The 22,019-nt window shown below is 42.9% G+C and overlaps 1 protein-coding gene across 5 annotated transcripts in view; it reads left to right on the top strand.

Annotated features, from left to right (window-relative positions):
- Nucleotides 1-22,019, top strand: part of HSD17B14 (hydroxysteroid 17-beta dehydrogenase 14) — a 64,110-nt gene that overhangs the window by 5,128 nt on the left and 36,963 nt on the right. For 2 of the 5 annotated variants that reach the window (XM_069742727.1, XM_069742725.1), the window contains exon 3: nucleotides 6,143-6,178. The exons of the other annotated variants lie outside the window; for them this stretch is intronic. In XM_069742727.1, the coding sequence (XP_069598828.1) occupies nucleotides 6,143-6,178 (36 nt within the window). The remainder of the gene's footprint in view (nucleotides 1-6,142; nucleotides 6,179-22,019) is intronic. 5 annotated transcript variants of the gene reach the window in all.

The following is a 22,019-nucleotide window of genomic DNA, read 5'->3' as shown; positions in this document are numbered from 1 at the left end:
CTGTAAAGTCTTGACCTTTAAACCTGGAGATGTCCAACGTGTCTCAGGCAGCTATGTCGTTCTGTATTAGGACTTCATCACACTAGTGTATAAATCAGAAGAGTGCAATGCGAGAAAAAAAATCACGTTAAACTCTGACCACTGTTATTTATGAGTCAGTGCTGGTCTGAGAGATGTCATCGGGCTGAGGAATCAATAGCCGCAAGTAGCGATTGACTGCGTATATCGGACGAGACTTCCCACGCAAATCAATAAGTGCGAGAAAAAAATTCCACTATGAAACCAGCCTAGGTAAAGCAGACAGCTGTGAGCTGATATTATCAAGCTGGGAAGGTCCCTGGTTATTGAGCCTAAAAATATACGCCCGCGGCCACCCCAGAAGTGTCACATCATATTAGATGCACCAATTCTGGCGCTTTGCCTTGGCTCTTCTTGATTGCCCTGATGTGGTTGCAATCGGGGTAATGGTAGTTGGGGTTGATGTCGACTGTTAATTGTCCAAAAACACAGCTGACATCAAGCGCTGGTGTCTATCAGACACCACTATTACTAACCCATTGCTAAATAGTAAAAAATAAAACAAAACAAGCCCATGGAATACCGACCTAGTCCAGGGAATCTGATGTTGTTTTTTTTTTTAGTACTGGGTTAGTAGTGAGGGCTTGGTGTCAGCTGTAATTTTGAACAATTCACAGCTGACATCAACTCCAACTACCAGGGCAATCGGCAAAAGCCAAGGCAAAGTGTCAGAGTTGGCTCATCTTATGTGATGCCCCAAATCTTGGGTGGCTGGGGGCTTGCATTTTTAGGCTGGGAAGGGCCCAATAACTATGGACCTTCCCAGCCTGATAATATCATCTGACAGCTGTCTGCTTTACCTTTGCTGGTTTCATAAAATAAGGGGGGGGGCACATCATTTTTGTTATTTAATAGGTTAAAATAGTATAAAAAGCTGTAGAATAAATTCCACATGAAAGGCATCAAAGGGTGCATTTTTAGCATATGTAGGAGGTGTGAAATTCTATATCTGCAGGATATCTATATCTTTATTTAAGATGACCTTTTTGTAAACTAGCTTTAGGTTACATAGAGCATTATACTATGTAAAAGATGATGTTAAAAGTGCATTACACACGGATGTGATATGTATGCTAGGTGAGAAAATAATCGCACAATCGCATGACACTCATCCAACTTTTTGGGACGAACATCAGAGTGATTTTTATATTTTTATTTTATTCATTTTTTTATACGCGGATGTGAGCGAGCTCCAATCCCCCTCCACCACCTGAAAGAGATTTTGTGTACACATAACCTGACCCTTGTTCTGTCCCTGCACCTCTGTTGCTTGATCCTATGTGTCGTTCACTTGCTGACTTTGGAATATTTTAACCTTTTCCTTTGCCTGACGATTCTGACTTTGTTTTCTGAGTGTCCTGGCTTTGACTCTGCTAATAAAACCCTTCTCGGCCAACCCGCTCCACCGGCCAGCAACTACTACGTGAACTCAACCCAGAGGGCTCTGTGAATGTCCTTATCTCAGTATAGGGGCTGAAGGTGAAGGTAAAGGTTCCTCTGGGAACCTGATGAAGATGGTTTAGGCTACTTTCACACTAGCGTTAACTGCAATCCGTCACAATGCCTCGTTTTGCAGAAAAAACGCATCCTGCAAAAGTGCTTGCAGGATGCGTTTTTCCCCATAGACTTGTATTGACGACGCATTGCGACAGATTGCCACATGTCGCATCCGTCGTGCGACGGATGCGTCGTGCTTTGGCGGACGGTCGGGAGCAAAAAACGCTACATGTAACGTTTTTTGCTCCTGACGGACCACGGCCGGAACTCCGCCCCCACCTCCCCGCACCTCACAATGGGGCAGCGGATGCGCCGGAGAAATGCATCCGCTGCCTCTGTTGTGCAGTGCGTTAAACGCTAGCATCGGAATCTCTGCCCGACGCATTGCGACGGGGAGATTCCGACGCTAGTGTGAAAGTAGCCTAAACTGTTGAAACGCGTTGTGGTTCAACACTAAAATCCTTGTTTTGGTCTCATTTCCAGCGCTCCTAGGACCGTTATTACTATTTACTGCTAGGCAGAGTGGCCTTTCTGTGGAAGCCCTATAAAGAGCTGTCAGGTGGTTATGAACAATATCCCAACAGTGAGACAATGGGGAGGAGACGGTGATTGCTTAAATCAGATTTGTATTAAATGTATTTTTTTCACAACACAATCTGTAATAAAAAATAAAATCCACAATACTTGGTATTTTTATACCGGCCACTGGGGCTTTTTTAGACCCTACCCATTATTTCAGGAAACAACATATGTACATAGCCACAGTGGTTGCATTCCATCCATATCCTTTGCAGTGAAACATCTAATGAATGTGTGGAAAAGTGACTGTGAAGGGAGGGTGAGCTGTGATATCGTCTATTGTGATTGGCGGATCCTGTGTTATCAGATGTGTGTAGATGTGTTTCCTGTCATTGTAATTCTGCCTCTGATGATAAGGAGCCTGATGAAAACTCTTCCTGAAAATGAGTCCAGTGGCCAGTGCGAAAAATTGCAAGATTTCTGTTTCCTGATAAAGATAGGATCATTGAAAAAAAAATTGTGAAAAATGTTTAGAAGGTTAACATAACACAAACATTTAAAAAATGTACATTTTGTGATTACACTTTCGCTTTAAATAGATCCATAGGTCCATATTCACCTTATATTTGAGACACATGCCATTACATCGTTTAGGTGCTCTATACTAATGATTTTGAAGTTTCTGCTGTGAAATCCTCCAAACTGAAACCTCTGAGGACCACTGACTGCAGACACAGTGCGAGAGCATGGGACGATGATGACGCTCGGCTCCTGCTCTGCTGTGAGTGTGAGCAGTGTCAGTGCTCTGTGCTCCGATCCTCTCGCATGATTTTTAGTCAGATTGCCTTCGTCCAATTCAATCACAAGTGGGAGCGAGCCCTAAAGAACAAAATGCTGGGCATGAAGTTTAGTCCTTTTGTTCTACAAAGGAGGGTGAGGAGAAGAGGTGAGGATCCTTGGCGGCTAACACGGACTGTATGCTGCAGATTTAAAGGGATCCTGTCAGCAGTTTTGTCCGATATGAGATGCGGCCATCACCTTTCAGGCCTGATATATAGTATTCTACAATGCTCTATATCTGCCCCCAACTCGACCTGTAAGAGAAGAAAAATAACTTTTATTATACTCACCTGCGGTCCAGTCCGAGGGGTGTCGCTCTTCTTGGTCCGGCGTCTCCCTTCTTCTTGTGATGCCGTCCTCCTTCTTGCTTTGTGTGGACGACGTGTACTTACATCCACCACAGTCTCCCCAGCATCCTGCTCCTCCGCAGGCGTACTTCTCAGCCCTGACTAGGGCAGCGTAAAGTACGCCTGCGGAGGAGCAGGATGCTGGGGAGACTGTGTCGTCCACATAAAGCAAGAAGGAGGACGGCATCACAGGAAGAAGGGAGACGCCGGACCAAGAAGAGCGACACCTCAGACCGGACTGCCCTCAGGTAAGTATAATAAAAGTTATTTTTCTTGTCTTGCAGATCGGGTTGGGGGCAGATATACAGCATTATAGAATACTATATATCTGTATATCAGGCCTGAAAGGTGATGGCTGTATCTCATATCGGCCAAACCTGGTGACAGGTTCCCTTTAAATCTGCAAGGAAAAAACAAGCAACATGTGCATGAGATTTCATAAACCTCATTCAATTTGCTGGTACTTGTAAATTCTTCAGATTTTGTGACAAAACTGAGGGGGGGGGGGGGGGGGAGGGGAAAATGTGACAAAAACGCAATGTGTGCACATACCCTGTTGGTCAAACAGTTTATTCTGGTGCCCTTAAAGAAGCGCTCCTCCTCATCCCCCCCCATTAAAATGTTTATTCTCCTAATATATTGCACTCATCACATTATATAGCACTGTTCACTTACAATTACTCATTTTGCTTCTACCCACATAATTCTTCTCTTTTCCATTAGGTCTATGACTTCACGCGATTAAAAACTGACTAGCTGAATCCTTCTAAGCTCTATGTAGAAACAGGAGGTCAATTTTCACAGTATGAGTCATGAGTCACTGCAAAGGTCCCTGGCAGGAAGGAGGGAGCAGCTGGGGCAGGAGATGAAGAGGGGAATGATAAATGCAGGGACAAGAGACTTCCTGTTTCTACATAGAGCAGAGAAAAGAGAAGAATTGACTGGATAAAAAAGCAAAATGAGCAATTGTAATTACACAATGCTATAGAATATGATGACTGCAATATATTAGGAGGATAAAACTTATGGGAGGAAGAGGATGGCTTCTTTAACTGGTAACATACAGTAAATCAAGATCGCAAATAGCGGACTGTACACAGCTACTGCAATCTGAAGAATCGTCCGTAGCTGGAAAATTCACAGATCACGTGTTTCTGGGGAAGGAACAGCTCAGCCAGTGCTCCCTTGTAATGACCATGCAAACCGCACTATACATCCCAGGTACCTACTTTACAATCTGCTACCGAGTCCACATTCTGCTTTGCAGCCCACATTCTGCTACGTCATCCACATTCTACTACCCTAGTCCACATTCTGCTACCTAGGCCACAATCTGCTATCTATTCCACATTCTGTTATGCAGTCCACATTCTGCTACCTAGTCCACATTCTGCTACCTAGTCTACATTCTGCTACCTAGTCCACATTCTGCTACCTAGTCCACATTCTGCTACCTAGTCCACATTCTGCTACCTAGTCTACATTCTGCTACCTAGTCCACATTCTGCTACCTAGTCCACATTCTGCTACCTAGTCCACATTCTGCTACCTAGGCCACAATCTGCTATCTATTCCACATTCTGTTATGCAGTCCACATTCTGCTACCTAGTCCACATTCTGCTACCTAGTCCACATTCTGCTACCTAGTCCACATTCTGCTACCTAGTCCACATTCTGCTACCTAGTCCACATTCTGCTACCTAGTCCACATTCTGCTACCTAGGCCACAATCTGCTATCTATTCCACATTCTGTTATGCAGTCCACATTCTGCTACCTAGTCCACATTCTGCTACCTAGTCCACATTCTGCTACCTAGTCCACATTCTGCTACCTAGTCTACATTCTGCTACCTAGTCTACATTCTGCTACCTAGTCCACATTCTGCTACCTAGTCCACATTCTGCTACCTAGTCTACATTCTGCTATGTCGTCCACATGCTGCTACCTAGGCCACATTCTGTCACGTCGTCCACATTCTGCTACATAGGTTACATTCTGCTACCTAGTCCACATTCTGCTACCTAGTCTACATTCTGCTATGTCGTCCACATGCTGCTACCTAGTCCACATTCTGCTACCTAGTCTACATTCTGCTATGTCGTCCACATGCTGCTACCTAGTCCACATTCTGCTACCTAGTCTACATTCTGCTATGTCGTCCACATGCTGCTACCTAGTCCACATTCTGCTACCTAGTCTACATTCTGCTACCTAGTCCACATTCTGCTACCTAGTCTACATTCTGCTACCTAGTCTACATTCTGCTATGTCGTCCACATTCTGCTACCTAGTCTACATTCTGATTTCTAGTCCACATTCTGTTTTTGTTCAATTTCTAGGACTTTATTTTTTGGTTTCAACAAACGGACACCAGACAGACCCCATGATAACCCGTGGAGCCCCTGCTTCCGTTTGAATAACTGATGGAACAGGTCACTTCTGAGCATGAATTCTATAATGAAAACGGACATATGAACTCACCCTTAAGCCGCCCACACACATCAGACTAATGTCGTATGCACCCGCTGATATCGACAGGTTCAGCCTACACTAATGTTTCCGAGGGCTCCTGCCAACTGATTGTCGGCGGAGAAGTTGATCAGGATTGTCCGATTTCGGACGGCTGATGACTTTGTTCTCCTGGAGATAAGACACAACCAGACATGGAGGCGACTCTTTCATAGAGAACACACAAGCGTTCGTCCAAATGAAGGGAAGAAACATTGTTCGTCCGTCATCCATTTCATGTGCATGGTGGGCTTACGAATGGCATAGTCCTTCGCTTATTGTATGTCTATTCATATCTTATCTCTCATACTAATATTTTTCTCTTTTTTCTTTTGTACGTGGACACACAGTGAACAATGGAGCTTCCGTTGTGTTCTGTTCCAAAGGTACAATGTCTCCAAATTAACAAAATGTCCTATTAGAGGGTCACATCCACATTATAGAGGGTCACATCCACATTATAGAGGGTCACATCCACATTATAGAGGTCACATCCACATTATAGAGGGTCACATCCACATTATAGAGGGTCACATCCACATTATAAAGGGTCACATCCACATTATAGAGGGTCACATCCACATTATAGAGGGTCACATCCACATTGTAGAGGGTCACATCCACATTATAGAGGGTCACATCCTCATTATAGAGGGTCACATCCACATTATAGAGGGTCACATCCACATTATAGAGGGTCACATCCACATTATAGAGGGTCACATCCTCATTATAGAGGGTCACATCCACATTATAGAGGGTCACATCCACATTATAGAGGGTCACATCCTCATTATAGAGGGTCACATCCACATTATAGAGGGTCTCATCCACATTATAGAGGGTCACATCCACATTATAGAGGTCACATCCACATTATAGAGGGTCACATCCACATTATAGAGGGTCACATCCACATTATAGAGGGTCACATCCTCATTATAGAGGGTCACATCCACATTATAGAGGGTCTCATCCACATTATAGAGGGTCACATCCACATTATAGAGGTCACATCCACATTATAGAGGGTCACATTCACATTATAGAGGTCACATCCACATTATAGAGGGTCACATCCTCATTATAGAGGGTCACATCCACATTATAGAGGGTCACATCCTCATTATAGAGGGTCACATCCACATTATAGAGGGTCTCATCCACATTATAGAGGGTCACATCCACATTATAGAGGTCACATCCACATTATAGAGGGTCACATCCACATTATAGAGGTCACATCCACATTATAGAGGGTCACATCCACATTATAGAGGGTCACATCCACATTATAGAGGGTCACATCCACATTATAGGGGGTCACATCCACATTATAGAGGGTCACATCCACATTATAGAGGTCACATCCACATTATAGAGGGTCACATCCACATTATAGAGGTCACATCCACATTATAGAGGGTCACATCCTCATTATAGAGGGTCACATCCACATTATAGAGGGTCTCATCCACATTATAGAGGGTCACATCCACATTATAGAGGGTCACATCCTCATTATAGAGGGTCACTTCCACATTATAGAGGGTCACATCCTCATTATAGAGGGTCACATCCACATTATAGAGGTCACATCCACATTATAGAGGGTCACATCCACATTGTAGAGGGTCACATCCTCATTATAGAGGTCACATCCACATTATAGAGGTCACATCCTCATTATAGAGGGTCACATCCACATTATAGAGGGTCTCATCCACATTATAGAGGGTCACATCCACATTATAGAGGGTCACATCCTCATTATAGAGGGTCACTTCCACATTATAGAGGTCACATCCACATTATAGAGGGTCACATCCACATTATAGAGGTCACATCCACATTATAGAGGGTCACATCCACATTGTAGAGGGTCACATCCTCATTATAGAGGTCACATCCACATTATAGAGGGTCACATCCACATTATAGAGGGTCACATCCACATTATAGAGGGTCACATCCACATTATAGAGGGTCACATCCACATTATAGAGGGTCACATCCACATTATAGAGGTCACATCCACATTATAGAGGGTCTCATCCACATTATAGAGGGTCACATCCACATTATAGAGGTCACATCCACATTATAGAGGGTCACATCCACATTATAGAGGTCACATCCACATTATAGAGGGTCACATCCACATTATAGAGGGTCACATCCACATTATAGAGGGTCACATCCACATTATAGAGGTCACATCCACATTATAGAGGGTCTCATCCACATTATAGAGGGTCACATCCACATTATAGAGGGTCACATCCACATTATAGAGGTCACATCCACATTATAGAGGTCACATCCACATTATAGAGGTCACATCCACATTATAGAGGGTCACATCCACATTATAGAGGGTCACATCCACATTATAGAGGGTCACATCCACATTATAGAGGGTCACATCCACATTATAGAGGGTCACATCCACATTATAGAGGTCACATCCACATTATAGAGGTCACATCCACATTATAGAGGGTAACATCCACATTATAGAGGGTCACATCCACATTATAGAGGGTCACATCCACATTATAGAGGGTCTCATCCACATTATAGAGGGTCACATCCACATTATAGAGGGTCACATCCACATTATAGAGGGTCACATCCACATTATAGAGGTCACATCCACATTATAGAGGTCACATCCACATTATAGAGGGTAACATCCACATTATAGAGGGTCACATCCACATTATAGAGGGTCACATCCACATTATAGAGGGTCTCATCCACATTATAGAGGTCACATCCACATTATAGAGGGTCACATCCACATTATAGGGGTCACATCCACATTATAGAGGGTCACATCCACATTATAGGGGTCACATCCACATTATAGAGGTCACATCCTCATTATAGAGGGTCACATCCACATTATAGAGGTCACATCCACATTATAGAGGTCACATCCACATTATAGAGGGTCACATCCACATTATAGAGGGTCACATCCACATTATAGAGGGTCACATCCACATTATAGAGGGTCACATCCACATTATAGAGGTCACATCCACATTATAGAGGGTCACATCCACATTATAGAGGTCACATCCACATTATAGAGGGTCACATCCACATTATAGAGGGTCACATCCACATTATAGAGGGTCACATCCACATTATAGAGGGTCACATCCACATTATAGAGGTCACATCCACATTATAGAGGGTCACATCCACATTATAGAGGTCACATCCACATTATAGAGGGTCACATCCACATTATAGAGGGTCACATCCACATTATAGAGGGTCACATTCACATTATAGAGGTCACATCCACATTATAGAGGTCACATCCACATTATAGAGGGTCACATCCACATTGTAGAGGGTCACATTCACATTATAGAGGTCACATCCACATTATAGAGGTCACATCCACATTGTAGAGGGTCACATCCTCATTATAGAGGTCACATCCACATTATAGAGGTCACATCCACATTATAGAGGGTCACATCCACATTGTAGAGGGTCACATCCACATTATAGAGGGTCACATCCTCATTATAGAGGGTCACATCCACATTATAGAGGGTCACATCCACATTATAGAGGGTCACATCCACATTATAGAGGGTCACATCCAAATTATAGAGGGTCACATCCACATTATAGAGGTCACATCCACATTATAGAGGGTCACATCCTCATTATAGAGGGTCACATTCACATTATAGAGGTCACATCCACATTATAGAGGGTCACATCCACATTGTAGAGGGTCACATCCTCATTATAGAGGGTCACATCCACATTATAGAGGGTCACATCCACATTATAGAGGGTCACATCCACATTATAGAAGGTCACATCCACATTATAGAGGGTCACATCCACATTATAGAGGTCACATCCACATTATAGAGGGTCACATCCACATTATAGAGGGTCACATCCACATTATAGAGGGTCACATCCACATTGTAGAGGGTCACATCCTCATTATAGAGGGTCACATCCACATTATAGAGGTCACATCCACATTATAGAGGTCACATCCACATTATAGAGGGTCACATCCACATTATAGAGGGTCACATCCACATTATAGAGGTCACATCCTCATTATAGAGAGTCACATCCACATTATAGAGGGTCACATCCACATTATAGAGGTCACATCCACATTATAGAGGTCACATCCACATTATAGAGGGTCACATCCACATTATAGAGGGTCACATCCACATTATAGAGGTCACATCCACATTATAGATGGTCACATCCACATTATAGAGGTCACATCCTCATTATAGAGGGTCACATCCACATTATAGAGGGTCACATCCACATTATAGAGGGTCACATCCACATTATAGAGGGTCACATCCACATTATAGAGGGTCACATCCACATTATAGAGGGTCACATCCACATTATAGAGGTCACATCCTCATTATAGAGGGTCACATCCACATTATAGAGGGTCACATCCACATTGTAGAGGGTCACATCCTCATTATAGAGGGTCACATCCACATTGTAGAGGGTCACATCCTCATTATAGAGGGTCACATCCACATTATAGAGGGTCTCATCCACATCATAGAGGGTCACATCCACATTATAGAGGTCACATCCTCATTATAGAGGGTCACATCCACATTATAGAGGGTCACATCCACATTATAGAGGGTCACATCCACATTATAGAGGGTCACATCCACATTATAGAGGGTCACATCCACATTGTAGAGGGTCACATCCTCATTATAGAGGGTCACATCCACATTATAGAGGGTCACATCCACATTATAGGGGTCACATCCACATTATAGAGGGTCACATCCACATTATAGAGGTCACATCCTCATTATAGAGGGTCACATCCACATTATAGAGGGTCACATCCACATTATAGAGGGTCACATCCACATTGTAGAGGGTCACATCCTCATTATAGAGGTCACATCCACATTGTAGAGGGTCACATCCTCATTATAGAGGGTCACATCCACATTATAGAGGGTCACATCCACATTATAGAGGGTCACATCCTCATTATAGAGGGTCACATCCACATTGTAGAGGGTCACATCCTCATTATAGAGGGTCACATCCACATTATAGAGGGTCACATCCACATTATAGGGGTCACATCCACATTATAGAGGGTCACATCCACATTATAGAGGTCACATCCTCATTATAGAGGGTCACATCCACATTATAGAGGGTCACATCCACATTATAGAGGGTCACATCCACATTATAGGGGTCACATCCACATTATAGAGGTCACATCCTCATTATAGAGGGTCACATCCACATTATAGAGGTCACATCCACATTATAGAGGTCACATCCACATTATAGAGGGTCACATCCACATTATAGAGGGTCACATCCACATTATAGAGGTCACATCCACATTATAGAGGGTCACATCCACATTATAGAGGGTCACATCCACATTATAGAGGTCACATCCACATTATAGAGGTCACATCCACATTATAGAGGTCACATCCACATTATAGAGGTCACATCCACATTATAGAGGGTCACATCCACATTATAGAGGGTCACATCCACATTATAGAGGGTCACATCCACATTATAGAGGGTCACATCCACATTATAGAGGGTCACATCCACATTATAGAGGGTCACATCCACATTATAGAGGTCACATCCTCATTATAGAGGGTCACATCCACATTATAGAGGGTCACATCCACATTGTAGAGGGTCACATCCTCATTATAGAGGGTCACATCCACATTGTAGAGGGTCACATCCTCATTATAGAGGGTCACATCCACATTATAGAGGGTCTCATCCACATCATAGAGGGTCACATCCACATTATAGAGGGTCACATCCACATTATAGAGGGTCACATCCACATTATAGAGGGTCACATCCACATTGTAGAGGGTCACATCCTCATTATAGAGGGTCACATCCACATTATAGAGGGTCACATCCACATTATAGAGGGTCACATCCACATTATAGAGGTCACATCCTCATTATAGAGGGTCACATCCACATTATAGAGGGTCACATCCACATTATAGAGGGTCACATCCACATTGTAGAGGGTCACATCCTCATTATAGAGGGTCACATCCACATTATAGAGGGTCACATCCACATTATAGAGGGTCACATCCACATTATAGAGGTCACATCCTCATTATAGAGGGTCACATCCACATTATAGAGGGTCACATCCACATTATAGAGGGTCACATCCACATTATAGGGGTCACATCCACATTATAGAGGTCACATCCTCATTATAGAGGGTCACATCCACATTATAGAGGTCACATCCACATTATAGAGGGTCACATCCACATTATAGAGGGTCACATCCAAATTATAGTGGTCACATCCACATTATAGAGGTCACATCCTCATTATAGAGGGTCACATCCACATTATAGAGGTCACATCCTCATTATAGAGGGTCACATCCACATTATAGAGGGTCACATCCACATTATAGAGGTCACATCCTCATTATAGGGGTCACATCCACATTATAGAGGTCACATCCTCATTATAGAGGGTCACATCCACATTATAGAGGTCACATCCTCATTATAGAGGGTCACATCCACATTATAGAGGGTCACATCCACATTATAGAGGGTCACATCCAAATTATAGAGGTCACATCCACATTATAGAGGTCACATCCTCATTATAGAGGGTCACATCCACATTATAGAGGGTCACATCCAAATTATAGAGGGTCACATCCACATTATAGAGGGTCACATCCACATTATAGAGGGTCACATCCAAATTATAGAGGTCACATCCACATTATAGAGGTCACATCCTCATTATAGAGGGTCACATCCACATTATAGAGGTCACATCCTCATTATAGAGGGTCACATCCACATTATAGAGGGTCACATCCACATTATAGAGGGTCACATCCACATTATCCACAAAAAGGGCTCTAAAAGTGAACCTGGAAATTATAGGCCAGTAAGTCTAACCTCTATTGTTGGTAAAATATTTGAAGGGTTTCTGAGGGATGTTATTCTGGATTATCTCAATGAGAATAACTGTTTAACTCCATATCAGCATGGGTTTATGAGAAATCGCTCCTGTCAAACCAATCTAATCAGTTTTTATGAAGAGGTAAGCTATAGACTGGACCACGGTGAGTCATTGGACGTGGTATATCTCGATTTTTCCAAAGCGTTTGATACCGTGCCGCACAAGAGGTTGGTACACAAAATGAGAATGCTTGGTCTGGGGGAAAATGTGTGTAAATGGGTTAGTAACTGGCTTAGTGATAGAAAGCAGAGGGTGGTTATAAATGGTATAGTCTCTAACTGGGTCGCTGTGACCAGTGGGGTACCGCAGGGGTCAGTATTGGGACCTGTTCTCTTCAACATATTCATTAATGATCTGGTAGAAGGTTTACACAGTAAAATATCGATATTTGCAGATGATACCAAACTATGTAAAGCAGTTAATACAAGAGAAGATAGTATTCTGCTACAGATGGATCTGGATAAGTTGGAAACTTGGGCTAAAAGGTGGCAGATGAGGTTTAACAATGATAAATGTAAGGTTATACACATGGGAAGAGGGAATCAATATCACCATTACACACTGAACGGGAAACCACTGGGTAAATCTGACAGGGAGAAGGACTTGGGGATCCTAGTTAATGATAAACTTACCTGGAGCAGCCAGTGCCAGGCAGCAGCTGCCAAGGCAAACAGGATCATGGGGTGCATTAAAAGAGGTCTGGATACACATGATGAGAGCATTATACTGCCTCTGTACAAATCCCTAGTTAGACCGCACATGGAGTACTGTGTCCAGTTTTGGGCACCGGTGCTCAGGAAGGATATAATGGAACTAGAGAGAGTACAAAGGAGGGCAACAAAATTAATAAAGGGGATGGGAGAACTACAATACCCAGATAGATTAGCGAAATTAGGATTATTTAGTCTAGAAAAAAGACGACTGAGGGGCGATCTAATAACCATGTATAAGTATATAAGGGGACAATACAAATATCTCGCTGAGGATCTGTTTATACCAAGGAAGGTGACGGGCACAAGGGGGCATTCTTTGCGTCTGGAGGAGAGAAGGTTTTTCCACCAACATAGAAGAGGATTCTTTACTGTTAGGGCAGTGAGAATCTGGAATTGCTTGCCTGAGGAGGTGGTGATGGCGAACTCAGTCGAGGGGTTCAAGAGAGGCCTGGATGTCTTCCTGGAGCAGAACAATATTGTATCATACAATTATTAGGTTCTGTAGAAGGACGTAGATCTGGGTACTTATTATGATGGAATATAGGCTGAACTGGATGGACAAATGTCTTTTTTCGGCCTTACTAACTATGTTACTATGTTACTATATTATAGAGGGTCACATCCACATTATAGAGGTCACATCCTCATTATAGAGGGTCACATCCACATTATAGAGGTCACATCCTCATTATAGAGGGTCACATCCACATTATAGAGGGTCACATCCACATTATAGAGGGTCACATCCTCATTATAGAGGGTCACATCCACATTATAGAGGGTAACATCCACATTATAGAGGGTCACATCCACATTATAGAGGGTCACATCCTCATTATAGAGGGTAACATCCACATTATAGAGGGTCACATCCACATTATAGAGGGTCACATCCACATTATAGAGGTCACATCCACATTATAGGGGTCACATCCACATTATAGAGGTCACATCCTCATTATAGAGGGTCACATCCACATTATAGAGGTCACATCCTCATTATAGAGGTCACATCCTCATTATAGAGGTCACATCCACATTATAGAGGGTCACATCCTCATTATAGAGGGTCACATCCACATTATAGAGGGTCACATCCTCAATATAGAGGGTAACATCCACATTATAGAGGGTCACATCCACATTATAGAGGGTCACATCCACATTATAGAGGGTCACATCCACATTATAGAGGGTCACATCCACATTGTAGAGGTCACATCCACATTATAGAGGGTCACATCCACATTATAGAGGGTCACATCCAAATTATAGAGGTCACATCCACATTATAGAGGTCACATCCACATTATAGAGGGTCACATCCACATTATAGGGGGTCACATCCACATTGTAGAGGTCACATCCACATTATAGAGGGTCACATCCACATTATAGAGGTCACATCCACATTATAGAGGGTCACATCCAAATTATAGAGGTCACATCCACATTATAGATGGTCACATCCACATTATAGAGGGTCACATCCACATTATAGAGGGTCACATCCACATTATAGAGGGTCACATCCACATTATAGAGGGTCACATCCACATTATAGAGGGTCACATCCTCATTATAGAGGGTCACATCCACATTATAGAGGGTCACATCCACATTATAGAGGTCACATCCACATTATAGAGGGTCAGATCCACATTATAGAGGTCACATCCTCATTATAGAGGGTCACATCCACATTATAGAGGTCACATCCTCATTATAGAGGTCACATCCACATTATAGAGGGTCACATCCACATCATAGAGGGTCACATCCACATTATAGAGGGTCACATCCACATTATAGAAGGTCACATCCACATTGTAGAGGTCACATCCACATCATAGAGGTCACATCCACATTATAGAGGGTCACATCCTCATTATAGAGGGTCACATCCACATTATAGAGGGTCACATCCACATTATAGAGGGTGACATCCACATTATAGAGGTCACATCCACATTATAGAGGTCACATCCTCATTATAGAGGGTCACATCCACATCATAGAGGGTCACATCCACATTATAGAGGGTCACATCCTCATTATAGAGGGTCACATCCACATTATAGAGGTCACATCCACATCATAGAGGGTCACATCCACATTATAGAGGGTCACATCCACATTATAGAGGGTCACATCCACATTATATAGGGTCACATCCACATTATAGAGGGTCACATCCTCATTATAGAGGGTCACATCCACATTATAGAGGGTCACATCCACATTATAGAGGTCACATCCACATTATAAAGGGTCACATCCACATTATAGAGGGTCACATCCACATTATAGAGGGTCACATCCACATTATATAGGGTCACATCCACATTATAGAGGGTCACATCCTCATTATAGAGGGTCACATCCACATTATAGAGGGTCACATCCACATTATAGAGGTCACATCCACATTATAAAGGGTCACATCCACATTATAGAGGGTCACATCCACATTATAGAGGTCACATCCTCATTATAGAGGTCACATCCACATTATAGAGGGTCACATCCACATTATAGAGGTCACATCCACATTATAGAGGTCACATCCACATTATAGAGGTCACATCCACATTATAGAGGGTCACATCCACATTATAGAGGGTCTCATCCACATCATAGAGGGTCACATCCACATTATAGAGGGTCACATCCACATTATAGAGGGTCACATCCACATTGTAGAGGGTCACATCCTCATTATAGAGGGTCACATCCACATTGTAGAGGGTCACATCCACATTATAGAGGTCACATCCACATTATAGAGGGTCACATCCACATTATAGAGGGTCACATCCACATTGAAGAGGTCACATCCACATTATAGAGGGTCACATCCACATTGAAGAGGTCACATCCACATTATAGAGGTCACATCCTCATTATAGAGGGTCACATCCACATTACAGAGGGTCACATCCACATTATAGAGGGTCACATCCACATTATAGAGGGTCACATCCACATTATAGAGGGTCACATCCACATTATAGAGGGTCACATCCACATTATAGAGGGTCACATCCACATTATAGAGGTCACATCCACATTATAGAGGTCACATCCACATTATAGAGGGTCACATCCACATTATAGAGGGTCACATCCACATTATAGAGGTCACATCCACATTATAGAGGGTCACATCCACATTATAGAGGTCACATCCACATTGTAGAGGGTCACATCCACATTATAGAGGGTCACATCCACATTATAGAGGGTCACATCCACATTATAGAGGTCACATCCACATTGTAGAGGGTCACATCCTCATTATAGAGGTCACATCCACATTATAGAGGTCACATCCACATTATAGAGGGTCACATCCACATTATAGGGGTCACATCCACATTATAGAGGGTCACATCCACATTATAGGGGTCACATCCACATTATAGAGGTCACATCCACATTATAGAGGGTCACATCCACATTATAGAAGGTCACATCCACATTATAGAGGGTCACATCCACATTGAAGAGGTCACATCCACATTATAGAGGGTCACATCCACATTATAGAGGTCACATCCACATTATAGAGGGTCACATCCACATTGAAGAGGTCACATCCACATTATAGAGGGTCACATCCACATTATAGAGGTCACATCCACATTATAGAGGGTCACATCCACATTATAGAGGGTCACGTCCACATTGAAGAGGTCACATCCACATTATAGAGGGTCACATCCACATTATAGAGGGTCACATCCACATTATAGAGGGTCACATCCACATTGAAGAGGTCACATCCACATTATAGAGGGTCACATCCACATTATAGAGGTCACATCCACATTATAGAGGGTCACATTCACATTATAGAGGGTCACATCCACATTATAGAGGTCACATCCACATTATAGAGGTCACATCCACATTATAGAGGGTCACATCCACATTATAGAGGGTCACATTCACATTATAGAGGTCACATCCACATTATAGAGGGTCACATCCACATTATAGAGGTCACATCCACATTGTAGAGGGTCACATCCACATTATAGAGGGTCACATCCACATTATAGAGGTCACATCCACATTGTAGAGGGTCACATCCTCATTATAGAGGTCACATCCACATTATAGAGGTCACATCCACATTATAGAGGGTCACATCCACATTATAGGGGTCACATCCACATTATAGAGGGTCACATCCACATTATAGGGGTCACATCCACATTATAGAGGTCACATCCACATTATAGAGGGTCACATCCACATTATAGGGGTCACATCCACATTATAGAGGGTCACATCCACATTATAGAGGGTCACATCCACATTATAGAGGTCACATCCACATTATAGAGGTCACATCCACATTATAGAGGGTCACATCCACATTATAGAGGGTCACATCCTCATTATAGAGGTCACATCCACATTATAGAGGTCACATCCACATTATAGAGGGTCACATCCACATTATAGGGGTCACATCCACATTATAGAGGGTCACATCCACATTATAGGGGTCACATCCACATTATAGAGGTCACATCCACATTATAGAGGGTCACATCCACATTATAGAGGGTCACATCCACATTGTAGAGGGTCACATCCTCATTATAGAGGGTCACATCCACATTATAGAGGTCACATCCACATTATAGAGGTCACATCCACATTATAGAGGGTCACATCCACATTATAGAGGGTCACATCCACATTATAGAGGTCACATCCTCATTATAGAGAGTCACATCCACATTATAGAGGGTCACATCCACATTATAGAGGTCACATCCACATTATAGAGGTCACATCCACATTATAGAGGGTCACATCCACATTATAGAGGGTCACATCCACATTATAGAGGTCACATCCACATTATAGAGGTCACATCCACATTATAGAGGGTCACATCCACATTATAGAGGGTCACATCCACATTATAGAGGTCACATCCACATTATAGAGGGTCACATCCACATTATAGAGGGTCACATCCACATTATAGATGGTCACATCCACATTATAGAGGTCACATCCTCATTATAGAGGGTCACATCCACATTATAGAGGGTCACATCCACATTATAGAGGGTCACATCCACATTATAGAGGGTCACATCCACATTATAGAGGGTCACATCCACATTATAGATGGTCACATCCACATTATAGAGGTCACATCCTCATTATAGAGGGTCACATCCACATTATAGAGGGTCACATCCACATTATAGAGGGTCACATCCACATTATAGAGGGTCACATCCACATTATAGAGGGTCACATCCACATTATAGAGGGTCACATCCACATTATAGAGGTCACATCCTCATTATAGAGGGTCACATCCACATTATAGAGGGTCACATCCACATTGTAGAGGGTCACATCCTCATTATAGAGGGTCACATCCACATTGTAGAGGGTCACATCCTCATTATAGAGGGTCACATCCACATTATAGAGGGTCTCATCCACATCATAGAGGGTCACATCCACATTATAGAGGGTCACATCCACATTATAGAGGGTCACATCCACATTATAGAGGGTCACATCCACATTGTAGAGGGTCACATCCTCATTATAGAGGGTCACATCCACATTATAGAGGGTCACATCCACATTATAGGGGTCACATCCACATTATAGAGGGTCACATCCACATTATAGAGGTCACATCCTCATTATAGAGGGTCACATCCACATTATAGAGGGTCACATCCACATTATAGAGGGTCACATCCACATTGTAGAGGGTCACATCCTCATTATAGAGGTCACATCCACATTGTAGAGGGTCACATCCTCATTATAGAGGGTCACATCCACATTATAGAGGGTCTCATCCACATCATAGAGGGTCACATCCACATTATAGAGGGTCACATCCACATTATAGAGGGTCACATCCTCATTATAGAGGGTCACATCCACATTGTAGAGGGTCACATCCTCATTATAGAGGGTCACATCCACATTATAGAGGGTCACATCCACATTATAGGGGTCACATCCACATTATAGAGGGTCACATCCACATTATAGAGGTCACATCCTCATTATAGAGGGTCACATCCACATTATAGAGGGTCACATCCACATTATAGAGGGTCACATCCACATTATAGGGGTCACATCCACATTATAGAGGTCACATCCTCATTATAGAGGGTCACATCCACATTATAGAGGTCACATCCACATTATAGAGGTCACATCCACATTATAGAGGGTCACATCCACATTATAGAGGGTCACATCCACATTATAGAGGTCACATCCACATTATAGAGGGTCACATCCACATTATAGAGGGTCACATCCACATTATAGAGGGTCACATCCACATTATAGAGGGTCACATCCACATTATAGAGGTCACATCCACATTATAGAGGTCACATCCACATTATAGAGGGTCACATCCACATTATAGAGGGTCACATCCACATTATAGAGGGTCACATCCACATTATAGAGGGTCACATCCACATTATAGAGGGTCACATCCACATTATAGAGGGTCACATCCACATTATAGAGGTCACATCCTCATTATAGAGGGTCACATCCACATTATAGAGGGTCACATCCACATTGTAGAGGGTCACATCCTCATTATAGAGGGTCACATCCACATTGTAGAGGGTCACATCCTCATTATAGAGGGTCACATCCACATTATAGAGGGTCTCATCCACATCATAGAGGGTCACATCCACATTATAGAGGGTCACATCCACATTATAGAGGGTCACATCCACATTATAGAGGGTCACATCCACATTGTAGAGGGTCACATCCTCATTATAGAGGGTCACATCCACATTATAGAGGGTCACATCCACATTATAGGGGTCACATCCACATTATAGAGGGTCACATCCACATTATAGAGGTCACATCCTCATTATAGAGGGTCACATCCACATTATAGAGGGTCACATCCACATTATAGAGGGTCACATCCACATTATAGGGGTCACATCCACATTATAGAGGTCACATCCTCATTATAGAGGGTCACATCCACATTATAGAGGTCACATCCACATTATAGAGGGTCACATCCACATTATAGAGGGTCACATCCAAATTATAGAGGTCACATCCACATTATAGAGGTCACATCCTCATTATAGAGGGTCACATCCACATTATAGAGGGTCACATCCACATTGTAGAGGGTCACATCCACATTATAGAGGTCACATCCTCATTATAGAGGGTCACATCCACATTATAGAGGGTCACATCCACATTATAGAGGTCACATCCTCATTATAGGGGTCACATCCACATTATAGAGGTCACATCCTCATTATAGAGGTCACATCCACATTATAGAGGTCACATCCTCATTATAGAGGGTCACATCCACATTATAGAGGTCACATCCTCATTATAGAGGGTCACATCCACATTATAGAGCGTCACATCCAAATTATAGAGGTCACATCCACATTATAGAGGGTCACATCCACATTATCCACAAAAAGGGCTCTAAAAGTGAACCTGGAAATTATAGGCCAGTAAGTCTAACCTCTATTGTTGGTAAAATATTTGAAGGGTTTCTGAGGGATGTTATTCTGGATTATCTCAATGAGAATAACTGTTTAACTCCATATCAGCATGGGTTTATGAGAAATCGCTCCTGTCAAACCAATCTAATCAGTTTTTATGAAGAGGTAAGCTATAGACTGGACCACGGTGAGTCATTGGACGTGGTATATCTCGATTTTTCCAAAGCGTTTGATACCGTGCCGCACAAGAGGTTGGTACACAAAATGAGAATGCTTGGTCTGGGGGAAAATGTGTGTAAATGGGTTAGTAACTGGCTTAGTGATAGAAAGCAGAGGGTGGTTATAAATGGTATAGTCTCTAACTGGGTCGCTGTGACCAGTGGGGTACCGCAGGGGTCAGTATTGGGACCTGTTCTCTTCAACATATTCATTAATGATCTGGTAGAAGGTTTACACAGTAAAATATCGATATTTGCAGATGATACCAAACTATGTAAAGCAGTTAATACAAGAGAAGATAGTATTCTGCTACAGATGGATCTGGATAAGTTGGAAACTTGGGCTAAAAGGTGGCAGATGAGGTTTAACAATGATAAATGTAAGGTTATACACATGGGAAGAGGGAATCAATATCACCATTACACACTGAACGGGAAACCACTGGGTAAATCTGACAGGGAGAAGGACTTGGGGATCCTAGTTAATGATAAACTTACCTGGAGCAGCCAGTGCCAGGCAGCAGCTGCCAAGGCAAACAGGATCATGGGGTGCATTAAAAGAGGTCTGGATACACATGATGAGAGCATTATACTGCCTCTGTACAAATCCCTAGTTAGACCGCACATGGAGTACTGTGTCCAGTTTTGGGCACCGGTGCTCAGGAAGGATATAATGGAACTAGAGAGAGTACAAAGGAG

This window comes from Ranitomeya imitator, chromosome 10 (genome assembly GCF_032444005.1).
Source record: "Ranitomeya imitator isolate aRanImi1 chromosome 10, aRanImi1.pri, whole genome shotgun sequence".
Classification (NCBI taxonomy): domain Eukaryota; kingdom Metazoa; phylum Chordata; class Amphibia; order Anura; family Dendrobatidae; genus Ranitomeya; species Ranitomeya imitator.
Note: the sequence above shows the minus strand (reverse complement) of the source record. Positions and strands in the feature narration are given on the sequence as shown.